General features: G+C 45.9%; 1 protein-coding gene across 1 annotated transcript in view; it reads right to left on the reverse strand.

Moving 5' to 3' along the window:
- The window catches only part of LOC122544394 (multifunctional procollagen lysine hydroxylase and glycosyltransferase LH3-like), a gene marked incomplete at its 5' end in the record, with an annotated part of 34,196 nt that extends 18,897 nt beyond the window's left edge, over positions 1-15,299 (reverse strand). The window contains 3 exons of the mRNA XM_043683640.1: positions 1,261-1,397; positions 5,862-5,953; positions 15,266-15,299. Coding sequence (XP_043539575.1) covers positions 1,261-1,397; positions 5,862-5,953; positions 15,266-15,299 — 263 coding nt within the window. The remainder of the gene's footprint in view (positions 1-1,260; positions 1,398-5,861; positions 5,954-15,265) is intronic.
- Between the last annotated feature and the right edge of the window lie 74 nt (positions 15,300-15,373).

Genomic DNA, 15,373 nt, shown 5'->3' on the forward strand with positions numbered 1-15,373 from the left:
GGTTGGACCGAAGGGTCTGTTTCCATGCTGTACATCTCTATGACTCTATGATTCTATCCGCAGATTTTGAAGATCTGAAACAAAAACAGAAAACGTTGGAGAAACTGCATTCTGAAGAATGGTCGCTGGACTCAAAATATTAACTCTGCTTTGTCTCCATAGATGCTGCCATTCTTGCTGAGTTTCTCCAGCAATTTCTGATTTTGTTATTATTTAGCAACTTGTGGTCAAAGGTTGAGGAAGAATGGATTTCAGTCTTCAGTTCTGTAAAGGACTGATCTGAACTTTTTTTTAAAAAGATCAGATCATTTTTGAACAGTGAGCTTAAAGTCAACATTCCCGAGAAATCAAGTGATTCTAGTTGAGTGACTTGCTAGCGCCCCTAAACGTGTATAGTTTAGCAAGGTTTGAGCTATAAAGAAAGGTTGGCCCGGCCACGTCTTTCTTCACTAGAGCGTAGGAGGCTGAGAGACGACCATACAGATATTTAAGATAATGTAGGGTATAGATCGAGTTAATGGTAGCTGTCTTTTCTCTAAGATGGGGGATTTCAAGACTAGGGGTAGAGAGGATAAAGATTTTAAAAAGTCACATCTTTTACATGGAAGATGGTTTACATGTAGATTAAACGTCCTGAGGAAGTGGCGGATGTGGGTACAATTACAACATTTAAAAGACATTTGGATAAGTCCATGAACCGAAAAGGTTCAGAGGGATATGAGCCAGGGGTAGGCAGGCAGAACTGGTCTAGTTTGAGATTATGTTCGACATTGGACTGTAGGGTCTGTTTCCGTGCTGTATGACTCTAGGACTCGACACCAGTCACCTCTTGTGAATTTGTTCAACGGTTGATCAACCCAGGAAACAAAAAGATAAGAAGTCTTTTCCCACTTTTCACTCTGGGATCTGAACCGCCCAGTATTCCCATCAGCTAAGATCATAACTGTGTGTACGCACGCGGGGTACTGTGCACTTGTGTTTGCTCGTGTATGTCTGTGTATGATTAACGGTGTGTGAGAAAATGGAGGCAGCAGCGGGAGGGAAGCCGTTTGTCAATGTTAAACAAAATGGAGAGGCTGCTCACATGACCTAATGCAGAACTGCACAATGCACCAAGTTCACGCTGGAATACAAGCCTGGTGACACTCTACCCCAGCCTGGAGACACCCGTGCTCTCCTCGGCTGACCCAGGAACCAGCTGGCTCTCCCAGGGTTGCCCTACGGCCAATTGTATCTGCCACATGGCACCCCCAAACCTACCTGTCAACAAACATCACGATCAGGTCCTCCTGGGCTTCATGCTTTGCCATTTCCTTTTGTAGCCACCGCACTTTCTGGCCACCTCCCACTGTCCGAGTCACATCACCTCCCTTCCACTCTTGGCCTAGTCCCAGGGTCTAAGAATAAGGAAGAGAAAAGGAGACATTCTCAGTAGCTATCCTTCGAATAAAGGTATAATTCCCTTCATTTCATGTCATGGTCTCATTAGCCCTGTGTTACTTTGTGATTCAGTATCTTTTCCACCCTGGTGTTCCTGCACCCCATTTGGGACATTTTACAAGCTTCCCTGCAGAACTGTTACAGCACAAGAGAAGGCCATTCAGCCCATCCGGTAGGTCCCATGTCTCCAACACACCCAAAGCCATTCCTTCACCTTCTCCCCATAACCTTGCACGTTCTTTCCAATCATCCTATTTCCTCTTGAATGCCTCCATTTAATCTGCCTCCATCACCCTGTCAGGCAGCATTGTCAAGATCTGAACCACTTGCCACGAAACATTTTCTCCGTGTGTCTCCATGGTTTCATTTAACAATCATCTTAAAACTGAGCCCTCGGACTCCTGATCTTTCCACCAACAGGAATAGTTTCTCCTCCTCGACTCTGTCTCATCCCCTCAAGATTTTAAACATCTCTATCTAATCTCCTCTCGGCCTTCTCTTCATGTAGGATAACAGTCTCAGTTTGTCCAACCTCTGCATGGAGCTGAAGGTCCTAATCCCTTAGACCATTCTTGTAAATATTCTGGATCTTCTCCAAAGCCCTCACATTTCCGTTGGAGATCAGGGTCCTCGTTAAAGTTGAATTTTTTCTTTGTAGTTTGCTATTTCCTGAATAGCATGTGTGCTACAGCAGTAACTCACCTACAAATAAAACATGCCAGTAATTGACAAAGAGATGAAGGTAGGTGAGGACCTGGAAACAATCGTTATTACAGAAGAGGTCGTATTGGGCAAGGTAATGGAGCTAAGGATAGACAAGTCTCCTGACCCTGATGGAATGCATCCCAGGGTATTAAAAGAGATGGCAGGAGAAATAGCAAGTGCACTGGTAGTAATTTTCCAAAATTACTCTGGGGCAAACCCAGCTGATTAGAAAACAGCAAATGTGATGCCACTGATTAAAAAGGGACAAAGGTGGGGAGTTATAGACAGGTTAGCTTAAGCATCTTCCCCACTACAGAGGTTGAGTCTATTATCAAGGAAGAAATAGCAAGGCATCTAGATAGAAATTGTCCCGTTGGGCAGACACAGCATGGGTTCATGAAGGGCAGGTCATGCTTAACAAACCTTGTGGAATTCTACGCAGACATTACGAGCAAGGTAGACAATGGGGAGCCAGTGGATATGGTGTACCTAGATTTCCAAAAAACCTTTGACAACGTGCTGCACAAGAGGCTGCTACATAAGATAAGGATGCATGGTGTTACGGGTAAAGTATTAGCATGGGTCGAGGATTAGTTGATTGACAAGAAGTAAACGAATGCTATTCTGGCTGGCAATCAGTGACTAGTGGTGTGCCTCATGGAGCGGTGTTGGGATCACAATTATTTACAATTTATTTGATGATTTGGAGTTGGGGACCACATGTAGTGTGTCAAAGTTCGCCGATGACGCTAAGATGAGTGGCAGAGCAAAGCGTACAGAGGACTGTGAAACTTTGCAGAGGTACATAGATACTTTGAGTGAGTGGACAAGGTCTGGCAGATGGAATACAATGTTAATAAATGTGAAGGTCATCCATTTTGGTAAAAAGGACTATTACTTGAATGGTAAAAGGTTGCAGCATGCTGCTATGCAGAGGGACCTGGGTCACAGAAGGTCGGTTTGCAGATGCAACAAGTAATTAGGAAGGCAAATGGAATTGTGTCCTTCATTGCTGAAGGGATTGAGTTAAAAAGCAGGGAGGTCATGCTGCAGCTGTACAGGGTGCTGGCGAGGCCACACCTGGAGTACTGTGCGCAGTTCTGGTCTCCTTACTTGAGAAAGGATGGACTGGCACTGTGGGGTGGGAGGCAGAGGAGGTTCACTCAGTTGATTCCAGAGTTGAGGAGGTTGGCTTATGAAGACAGTCTGAGTAGACTGGGTTCATATTCATTGGAAGGTTGGGATCTTATAGAAGCGTATAAAATTATGAAGGGAATCAATAAGATAGAAGTCGAGAGGATGTTTCCACTGGCAGGTGAAACTAGGTCAACAGGGTAAAGCCTCAAGATTAGAGGGAGCAGGTTTAGGATGGAATTGAGGAGAGAAACTTCTTCACCCAGAGGGTCGTAAATTTATGGAATTCCTTCCCTAGTGAAGTAGTTGACACTACTTCAGTAAACGTTTTTAAAGCTAATTTTTTTTTTGAACAATAAAGGAATTAAGGGATACAGTGAGAGAGTGGGTAAGTGAATAAGTCTACAAAAAAAAAAATCAATCAGTCATGATCTGACTGAATGGTGGAGCAGGCTCGAAGGGCCAGGTCACCTGCTCCTGTTCCTAGTTCTTACGTTCGAGATAAACAGAGAGAAAGTGAGGACTGCAAATGCTGGAGATCAGAGTCAAATAGTGTGGCGCTGGAAAAGCACAGCCAATCACGGACGCCCCCTCTCTGAAAACGTGACATCAACTTATCCAGTGTCACCTGCACTGTTATCAACTGTACTGTTACGGAAAACAAAGCATTCTTGATCTTAGAAGGAACAAAATCTAACTTGCAAGTGGAACTGGATGAGGAGTCAATAGTCATCCGTCATCATGACAGCACTGTGACTCAGCAGTCAGCACTGCTGCCTTACAGCACCAGGGCCCTGGGTTCAATTCCATCCTCTGGCGACTGTCTATGTGGAGTTTGCGTGGGTTTGCTCCAGTTTCCTCCCAAAGTCCAAAGACGTGCAGGTTTAGACGGATTGGCCATGCTAAACTGCCCATAGTGTTCAGGGATGTGCAGACTAGGTGCAGTAGCCATGGGAAATGCAGGGTGGTGGGGCGAGTCTGGGTGGGACGCTCTTTGGAGTCGATGTGGACTCAATGGGCTGAATGGTCTGTTTCCACACTGTGAGGATTCCACGGTCTATGAGTAGCTGCCCCATTGTCATATCTGGAATGAGCAGGTTATCTTAGGATGATAGATTGGACAGGGTGGGCTTGCTTTCACTGGGGTTTAGGATAGTGAGGGATGATTTGATTGATGCTTTCGCACATCCTCACTAAACTTCCCCAATTTGAAGGCAGCCACAAAGTTTGAAATTGTTCTAACCATTTAGGTAAATGGTGAATCGTAATAACCCCACCCGTGTGGCATATCACTTTACCCTCGAACTTCAGTAATTACTTTCATCCCTTACTCTCAGTCTTCTGTCTTGTAGCTGACTTGCTTTCCAATTGATCGGTCCCCTGATTCCACAAGTTGTGACTTTTGTCAATGGTCTGTGCCATCGAAGGTAGTTATGAACTTGTAAATAAATTTACTGCATTAACCTTTTCTACATTTACTGTTACTGCTTCTCAAGTTCAGTGGAATTAGTCAAACGTGGATTCCTTCTTTGAACTTGAGCTATTATGGTTTAGTTTCTAGATACTTCTCTGTGATGTTTTTGATTCCGTCATCATTCCAATCGCTGCCATCAAGCTGTAGATGCAAGGTCTGTCCTTTCATCAATATGGGAGGGAGTGAGGGCTGCAGTGGGTGTCTCTGGAGCCTGAAACTCTGGATTCAAATCCCACTCCAGGACTTAATGGACAAGGAAAGTGCATTCGTAATGTAGCCAAACAGGTTGAGCATCAAACGAGAAAGTCCTTTGAACTCCCACCAATGGAAGAAGAGAGGTTTGACTGGGAAAAAAATTCCTGGTCAGCCAAACGATGGAAAGGAATCAGAATCTCTACCATCGTTGTCTATAGCCCCAGACCAAAACATGGGAGTCATAGAGCTGTACAGCAAGGAAACAGACCCTTCAGTCCAACTCATCCACGCTGACCAAATATCCTCAATTAATCTAGTCCAATTTGCCAGCATTTGGCCAATATCCCTCTAAGTCCTTCCTATTTAAGTACCAGCCTCCACCACTTGTAATTGTACCAGCCTCCACCACTTCCTCTGGCAGCTCATTCCATACACGCACCACCCTCTGCGTGAAAACACTGCCCCTTAGATCCGTTTTATATCTTGCCCCTCTCACCTGAAACTTATGCCCTCTAATTTTCAATTCCCCTCCCCTGGGAAAAAGACCTGCATGTAAAAGTTCAGGTTACCACTGCAACTTGAACTCAGTGCATGTACTGTAATGCACCACTTCAAAGACAGGCTCACACTCTACCATTGTTCAAGGAAATGGGGATGGGTAACAGTGCGGTTATACCACTGTACTTGTAACCTAAAGGTCTGCACTTATGCTTAGTGATATGAGTTGGGGAGCGTGGTTGCAATTCATTGAATAAATCTGGAATACCAATGACCATGGACTGATCAGCAACTGAGAATCTGTCAGATTGTCCTTTATAAATATTCACCATTCTACATCAGTCAGTAAAGGTTCTTCTGTCGACCCCCCCCCCACCCCCACCCCCAGCCTTTTGTTCTTACAGCAGCTGTGTACCTTGACAGTGTAGTTAAAATATTTTGCAGTCCGGATGAAACGCTTGTAGCCTTCTGTCTCTTTGGTTGCCACAGTAATCACCAACAGGTTATCTGGGGGAGGGAGAGAAGAAATGCTTGACATTAAAGGTCAAATATAATAACACTTCTTTACAGAAGTGAAAAATAAGAGCTTCCCAACACCCCAAAAGCACTTCACCACCATCTTCAAGATATTCAAAAACTCTAATGCAACTCTGGTCTATGGGCATCAAGGATTGATAATGCAAAGGGTAGAAGACAGATTTTATTGATACAAAGTCCTGGGTTTAGAGATGCAGTCACTGTGAGCAGTTCAGGGCATCAGATTTCGAGAGTCCAAAGATGTGCAGGTTCAGTGAATTGGCCATGCTAAATTGCCCACAGGGTCCAGAAATGTGCAGGCTTGTTGGGTTAGTCATGGGAAATGCAGGGTTACAGAGGGTGCTGGGGTAATCTTCAGAGGGTCAGCACGCTCTGTGGGCTCGATGGGCCAAATGCTTCCACACTGTGGGGTTCTGTGATGAAGTAATGACCTTCCGGGTGACGCAGTGCAGATTCAGCAGTACAGTTCCTGGCCTCCAGAATTTAAACTGCGGGAGGAGATTCGGTAAAGTCGGGTTGTGCTCCCTGGAGGTTAGAAGGTCAAGCGGTGATTTGATTGAAGTTCTCAAGAAATAAGGAGGAACAGTGTAGTAGATGGAGGGGAACTATTCCCACTGGCTGGAGAGCCTGGGAGGGGCACAGCCAGGGCCTTCAGGAGTGACACTAAGGAACACTTCTACACACAGAGGGTGGGAGAAGTTGGAACTCTCAGCAATTGATATTAGATCAACTGTGAATTTTAAATCAGAGGTTGAGAGAAAGGCACTAAGGGATCTGATTTAAAGCAGGTTCGTGGAAGTTCATCACATATCAGCCAGGGCTCGATGGGATATATCATAACTCAATTGGGAAGAGCGTGCTGACAATTGAGCCCCACAACGCCATTAGGGATCACAAATGTGTAACCCACCCAATCAAACCTCATGGCGATCAATTTGACTGAGAGTATTACTCAGGATTAAAGTAATTCACAGCAGGTTTGATCATTAACAGGGCAATTACTTATCATCACAGACAAAGTTATTCGTGAACAGATTAAGTAATCACAATTGTACAAACGCTTAAGAAAGGAATGGCTGAGGGGAAACGGCAGGGTTGGCCATAAGACCTCCAGGACTCTGTAGTTCCGCGCAGAATCTGACTCTGAACAACACCACAGGATTTTCTGGTCATATTCCACGTTCATTATTTTATAGCTTGTTACGTATTTGTTATGTTTATCCATCAGTACTCAAAACATATAGGGAGTAGAGGCTGAATTCACCTCAAAAGCCCCTAAAACATTCGGGTAAAATTCAACCATTGTGGAAACCAGTGAGAGAGAGAGAAGTCACCTTCGTCCATGAAGTCTCTGAGGAGCTGCCCCTCCCAACTGCTGGTTCTCTCTTGCATTTACTACTGATGAGGGGTTTAAGGTCAGCAAAGCTAGGAACTTGGGCGGAGGCATTCTGTGGGCAGACAGTAGTGAGGCTGGGACTCCTACAGGGCAAAAATCAACTAGGCAAAAATGAGGACTGCAGATGCAGGAAACCAGAGTTTAGCTCAGAGTGGTGCTGGAAAAGCACAGCAGGCCAGGCAGCATCCGAGGAGAAGCATTCTGACGATTTTGCCCGAAACGTCAATTTTCCTGCTCCTCGGATGCTGCCTGACCTGCTGTGCGTTTCCAGCAACACTCTGATCTAAACTCCTACAGGGCAAGTTTAGCTACAAAAGGGAAGATGAGGGCAGCAAGAGGGGAGTCGGTGGTTGGTAAGGAGTGAAAAAGGCTGCAAAGAGGGAGAGAGGGGCTGCAAAGCGGTGATGAAGTGACATCCATGGGAGCAAGCAGCTTTTAACCTTTTAGCAAAGAAATACTCAGCTAAGCAGGAATCAGGAAAACTGTAAGTCATTAATGCAATGAATTCCTTGCAAATGAATGTGCAGTTTCGACCTTAAGGCTGCAGAAGTTCAAGAGATACTGTATAAGGAATATATGGTGGATGTCAATGTAAGGAATACTTTGCAGCCAGATAACTTAATACAGATTAGTTTTATTTCACAAAGATTTATCATATCTAAAAGCATTTGACATAGTGTGAACTACTTGAGTTGCAGTGACAGTATTAGAGATAATCATGTAAGCAACTAGTTTTGACCTTACCAGTCTGCAATAGGTGAGTTTAAGGTGATGGATTTCTATATGTGGAAGTGTGCATTATTTATTTGAAAAAAAATACCTTGGTACAATCTTATGTCTGCCGCGTCAGTTTAAATATTACAGTTTGTAGGAAGCTAATGTTTTCCCTTTGTGCATGGCTTTAGGTTGAGTGGAGGGTTGGGTTTAGAGGGATATGGGCCACACACAGACAGATGGGACTAGTTTAATTTGGGAAACTTGGTCAGCATGGACGAGTTAGACCGATAGGTCTATTTTTGTGCTATGACTCTAAATTGCAAACCAAACAAAAAAAACGATTACTTACTACAGCTACACAACTTAAGCGATACCCTTTAAAACTCCAAACACACACATTCATTCGTGAGTAATACGGGTAAAAAAAACAGTTGGGACCCAAATATTAAAGGTGGGAAAACGCATTGGAAAAAACAAATCCTGTCGATCGAATCCAGAATGCAAGGGTGGGATGAATAGATTCTCAAACTGCTTTTGATTATTTTTGGTGCCAGGGACAGAGTGTTGTCTGTGGAACAATGGTTGATCTTTGATCTAATAACAACTCAGATGGACCTTAGTCTTTCCTTGCATTAGAACGCTTCCTTTTCAGAGAGTTCAAGCTATGTCTTTTTCATTCAGAGAGAGAGAGATGATTAGAGGTGTTTTTGGTTGTCTCTGAGTGAACTGCTCACACAGACCTGCAACAAATCGCAGTTGGACCAACCCAAAGATTGTTATTAGACAGTTTTTTTTACCTTTTTTCAAAAAGAGCCACTCTCTCAGAGTCCACCTCACTGTTTTGAAAAGTAACATAATCTGGTGCAGCTATACTGTTCACCATGCAATCAACTTGGTCTTTAAGTTGCAAAAACTCACCTGGTATTTTTAGTGATACCTTTACAGTCTAAAACGAAAAAGCGGTCCCTTAGCTAAATGCCCTTCGCCTACTCCCATGGTGTCATCAGAGCATAAAGGCCTCTTCCTGAGGACCCAACATCACAGATGCCGGTTTCAGACAGTCCAATGAGCTCCATCTGATATCAAGAAATGGCTGAAGGCACTGGATACTACAAAACTATGGGGCCGTAACAACATTCTGGCAGAACAAGAGAACTCCTGAGAGGATTCTTTTCCACAGAACCTGCCGCACCACTAGCCAAGCCACACCAGATGAGGGGAAAAAAAACTGGAGTTGCGATACAGCCCATCCAGTATGGCTCACTTGTGGCTTGTCTTCCACGAACCGACTTTGTCTCAAATCCCTTAGTCCCTTTGGTGGACAAAACCCTCATTCATTCCTGATGAAGAGCCCATGCTTGAAACATCAACTCTCCTGCGCCTCAGACGCTGCCTGACCTGCTGTGCTTTTCCAGCACCACACCCTTCGCCTCTGATCTCCAGCATCTGTAGTCCTCACCTTCTCCTCGTTAATTAAAACCCTTTCAAACTCAGATTTAGAATTCACAGTTGATTTGCATCAATTGCTGAGAGAGAGTTTCAACTTCTCTCGCCCTTTGTGTGTAGAAGTGTTCCTTAGTTCTGCTCCCAGACTCGCCAACCAGTGGGAATAGTTCCTCTCCATTTATTACATCTGTTCCTCTCCATATCATGAGAACTTTGATCAAGTCACCTCTTGACCCAACTTCCAGGGAACATAACCCTGGTTTTCTGATTCTCCTCCCACAATTTGACACAATGCTATCTACCTGGCAATGTGGAAAGTGGCCCACGTCCACAAAAAGAACAAGTCCAACCGGCCAATTATCGCCCCGTCAGTCTATTCTTCATCGCCAGTAAAATTATGGATGGAACTGTGGGCAGTACTATCCAGCAGCACTTACTCAGCAACATCCTGTTCATTGACACTTACTTGGAATTTCACCAGGAACCTCATTACAGTCTTGGTCTGAAATAGACAGAAGAGCTAAGCTCCAGAGATAAAGAGAAAGGTAACTTCTGTTGATATCGAGGCAGCATTTGACTAACATCTCACAGCCAGAAAACCATTGAAGTTAATATGAATGAGGGAAAACGTTCTCCACTCTCTGGAATCGTACCTAGCACAAAGGAAGGTGGTGATGGTTGCTGGAGGTCAATCAGTTCAGTTGCAGGGCACCACTAAAGCATTTCCCCAGGATAGCACTGTAGACCCAACTGCTTCCAGCTACTTCATCAATCAACTTCCCTCCATCACCAGGTCAGCAACAGGGATGCTCGCAGATATTTACACAATGTTCAGCATAATTTTGATTGCTCAAATGCTGAAGAAATACTAAATGCAGCAAGACCTAAAATCCAGGCTTGGGTTGATAAGTGGCAAATAACATCTGCACCGCACAAGTGCCAGCCAATTACCATCTCCAACAACAGAGAACCTAACTATCTGTCCTTACCATTGCTGAAACTCCCACTATCAATATCCTGGGGGTTACAGATGACGAGAAGGGGAAGATGTGGTGTAATGGTAATGTCACTAGGCTAGCAATGCAGTTGTCTACTAGCTGTAGAGGTCAATGCTCTGCAGATAATGGATTCAAATGGCAGGACAGCTGCAGAATTTCAATCCAATTAATAAATCTGGAATACAAAACCAGCGTCAGAAATGGTGACCGTGACAACCATCATCAATCCTTGTAAAAACCACCCTTCTGGTTTACTAAGGTCCTTGAGGGAAGGATACCTGTTGTTCTTAGCTGGTCTGGCCAAGATGTGACACCAGACGCACAGTGATGCAGTTGACTTTTAACTGCCTTTTGAAATGGCCAAGGAGGCCACTCATTCAAAGTCAATTAGGAATAGGCAACAAATATTGGCTTTCCTATGGAAACCGTGTTAAGGGCACTTAAGGGCAGCGCGGTGGCTCAGTGGTTAGCACTGCTGCCTCACAACGCCAGGGACCAGAGTTCGATTCCCACCTCGGGGCGACTGTCTGTGTGGAGTTTGAACATTCTCCCCGCGTCTGCGTGGGTTTCCTCAGCATGCTCCGGTTTCCTCCCACAATCCAAAAGATGTGCAGGCCAGGCGAATTGGCCATGCTAAATTGCCCACCGAGTTAGGTGCATTAGTCAGGGGTAAATATAGGGTAGGGGAATGGGTCTGTGTGGGTTACTCTTCGGAGGGTCGGTGTGGACTTGTTGGGCCGAAGGGCCTGTTTGCATACTGTTTAAAGAAAAACCCAGATCACAGGAAGAAGAAGCTGAACTTAACCAGCCATATACACATTGCAGCTTCAAAAGTAGGTCAGAGGCTAGGAATTCTGTGGTGATAACTCACTTCCTGACTCCCCATAAACTGTCCACCATCTATGAAGTATGAAAAAGATTGATGGAATTCCCCCACATTTGCCCAGATGAGTGCGGCTCTAACAATGCTCAAGAAGCTGCATCTCAATCCCTGCATCTCCCATGGCTAATCCACCTGACCTACACATCCGGGACAAAGCAGCTTCCTCCGTTACCAACTCCACAACAGGCAATGCAGCAACCTGCCAAGATTCCTTCCACAGAAACTTCTGAAGCCTTGATCCCTGCCACCTGGAAAGGCGAGGGCGGCAAATATATGGTGACACCGCCCCCTGCAAGTCCCCCTCTGAGCCAGACACAAGCCTGACTTCCGAAATACATCGTCGTTCCTTCAGCGTCACTGGGTCAAAATCCTGAAAACATCCTCCCTGGAGCAATATGAATGCATCAACAGCACTTGGACTGCAGTGGCTCAAGAAGGCAGCTCACTCCCATCTTCTCCAGGGCAATCATAGATGGACAATAAATGCTGGCCGCACCAGCCACACCCACATTCTGTCTTTTGAACAAAGAAAAAAGGCAGCAAACCCATCTACTCCCTTGGTCAGAGCTAAAACATCCCCTTGCTCACTATTGGAAGACTGGCAGAGGGTCAAGGGCATCCATTTCAGGCATGCAGCTAAAGAACAGAAGCAACACGTTGAACTTATTTTCTAAACGCAGTATGTGGTTAAGATCTGGAATAGGTTGCCTGAGAATGTAGAGAAGGCAAGTTGATTTGAGGCTTTCAGAGGCGAACTGTATAATTATCTGAAGAAATAACATGCAGGGCGACAGGGGAGAAGGCAAGGGAGTACTGCCTATTGAACTTCTGTGGTAGAGAGCTGGGAAAGAAATAATGGGCCAAGTGACCTTGTTCAGTAGTGGTTCTGCGATTCTAACAACAGGGTGCTGTCACCTGAGTCAATGACCAAAAGGCATCCCCTTAAATCAAAATCAATACAAATAAAGCAGGTGGTCCACCAGACTGCTTTTGTGGGAGCTTGCTGTGCACCAATTCCATATTGCTGCACCCGGCACAACTCTTGGGAAAACACAAGAGGGAATCAGCTGCACTGGGAGCAAGGAAAAGGCCATCATTTCATCTGGGAAACCTGAGCTGACAGGAGGAGGTGAGGAAAATATTGCCCCTCAGGTACTGAACAATCACAGTCTGTCACTTGACACCCCACCCACCCCCCACCGATGATCATCTATACAGCAACAGGCTTGAACATGTTTTGTACTCAGTCACATTCTCAAAATGTACTTATTTATGAGTGAGATCCCAAATGAGAAAACACATTCACATTTCAAGCAACGATCACTCCTGGGGCAGATACAGCACGGGGTTAGGTACAGGGCAAAGTTACCTCTACACGGTCCCCATCAAACACTCTTCAGGACAGGTTCAGTACAGGATTAGATGCAGAGTAAAGCCTCCTCGATTCTTTTAAACTTTGAAAAAGGCTGCCATGACACTATCATGGAATCTCTACTGTGTGGAGGCAGGCCATTCGGCCCAACAGGTCCACACTGACCCTCCGAGAAGCATTCCACCCAGACCCAATCCCTGCATCTCCCATGGCTAATCCACCTAACCTATACATCCCTGGACACTACGGGCAATTTCGCATGCCTAATCCACGTGATCGGCACATCTTTGGACTGTGGGAGGAAACCAGAGCCCACCCAGACACGGGGAAAATGCGCAAGTTCCACACAGACAGTCACCCGAGGATGGAATTTAACCCAGGTCCCTGGCCCTGTGAGGCAGCAGTGTTAACCATTTAGCCACTGTGCCACCCCATCAAATGCTAGGACAGGGACAGTATATGGGGTTAGACACGCAGTAAAGTGCCTCTACACTGTCCCCATCAAACACTCTCAGGACAGGGACAGCATGTGGTTAGATAGAGAGTAAAACTCTCCCTAAAGTGGTCCCCCATACCCGCGGGGAAAACTTTACAAGACCTACCACAGAAGCATGAAGCTGCAGATAGAAGCAAACCCATTCACTTAAATGGGAAACATACCTTCGGGGCAACCTCCTGTTCCCTATAATATGTTTGGGCCACGGTAAACTGCAGATAACCGAAATCGCGGTAACCAGACCCACGGATACAGCAGTCACCCTGTAATTCTTTAAACTGAAAGTAAAGTCTCGACACCAGCCCCATGAATTGTCTGGGCAGGTCCAGTTTGGGGTTAGATACAAAGTAAAGCTCCCTTGACACCGTCCCCCTCAAATACTCTCAACACCAGGACGGCACAGAGTTAGATACGAAACAAAGTTCCCTCTACACTGCTCTCATCAAACACTCCCAGGACAGGTACAGAACAGGGCTAGATCGCACTGCTTTCCTTGACATCTGCATGAGTGTTGGCTGGAACCAGTACTAAACTCAATGACATCGTTTTTCAGATGGAGCAGTTCAGTTACTGCACAAGGCTCCACTAGAAAAATTGGATAGGCTGGACCTCTTTATTTTGGATCAGAGGAGAATTAGTGGCGATTTAATAGAGGGGTGGAATGGAATGATTAGGAAGGATTGTTTTTCCTGTACTTAGGGGCATAGATTGAGGGTAAGAGCATAGAGTTCCCAAGAGAACTAAAGTGGAAGCTCTTTCAATAGAGGGGGGGGTGGATTTCTCATTTCCCTTTAAGGGTGGTGGAGGCAGAAACTCTCAGCCCATTTAAAAAGAGCTTGGAGTTGCCATATTTGAAACGGTGTAGCCGACAGTGCTATGGACAAAGGCCGGGGTACTGAGGTTAGATTACATGGCTAGCAGCCTACATGACGTGCTGAATGGCCTCCTCTGTGCTGTGTACTTTCGTGGTTTTGGAAGTCACAGATGGGATGATGCCGGTGAAAGGAATACTAGACACGGAACTGAAAAACATGGCGCTGGAAAAGCACAGCCGGTCAGGCAGCATCCGAGGAGCAGGAGAGTCGAGGTTTCAAACATAAGCTCTTCATCAGGAATGTGGGGTGGGGCCCAAGAGGAATGAAAGATAAATGGGAAGGCGCTGGGGCGGGAAGATAGCTGGGAATACAATAGGTAGATGGTGATAGGTCGGAACGGATAGGTGGGAAGGAAGATGGACTGGTAGGAGAGGGCTTGCATGTCCTTGGCGGAATGGGAGGGGGAGGTGAAGTGGACTTGTCTGTGTGGGCTTCCTCAGTGTGCTCTGGTTTCCTCCCACAGTCCAAAGATGTGTAGATCCTGTGGATTAGACATGCTCAATCGCCCCATAGTGTCCAGGGATGTGTAGGCGAGGTGGGAGATGCAGGAATTGAGTCTGGGTGGGATGCCTCTCGGAGGATCAGCGTGGACCCCGTTGGGCCGAATGGCCTGCTTCCATGTGTTAGGGATTCCACGACAGTGTCACGGCAGCTTTATTTTCAGTTCGAAAGAGTAGAGGGGGTTTTATCCTGCATCTCATCCTGTACTGGTTCAAGAGGGCAGTTGGAGAGCTGGAACTGGGATAAGGCGGTGAGGGGAGATGAGGAAACTGGTGAAATCAACATCGATTCCATGTGGTTCGAGGGCCCCAAGGTGGAAGATGAGATTCCTCAGTCGTCAGGTGGCTAGGATTTGGTGGTGGAGGCAGCCCAGGACTTGCATATCCTTGGTGGAGACCACTTCAACTCCCTCTCCCATTTCGCCAAGGACGTGCAAGTCCTCTCCTACCTGTTCCATCTTCCTTCCCAACTATCCACCCTGATCTATCACCATCACCCCTCCACCTTCATCTACCTATTGCGTTCCCAGCTACCCCAACCCCCTCCTTCCCATTTATCTCTCAGCCCCCTCACCCACCATTCCTGATGAAGAGCTTACGCTTGAAACATCTCCTGCTCCTCGGATGCTGCCTGACCGGCTGCGCTTTTCCAGCGCCACACTTTTTGATTCTGATCTCCAGCATCTGCAGTCCTCACTTTCTCGTAG

Source organism: Chiloscyllium plagiosum, chromosome 48 (genome assembly GCF_004010195.1).
Source record: "Chiloscyllium plagiosum isolate BGI_BamShark_2017 chromosome 48, ASM401019v2, whole genome shotgun sequence".
Lineage (NCBI taxonomy): Eukaryota > Metazoa > Chordata > Chondrichthyes > Orectolobiformes > Hemiscylliidae > Chiloscyllium > Chiloscyllium plagiosum.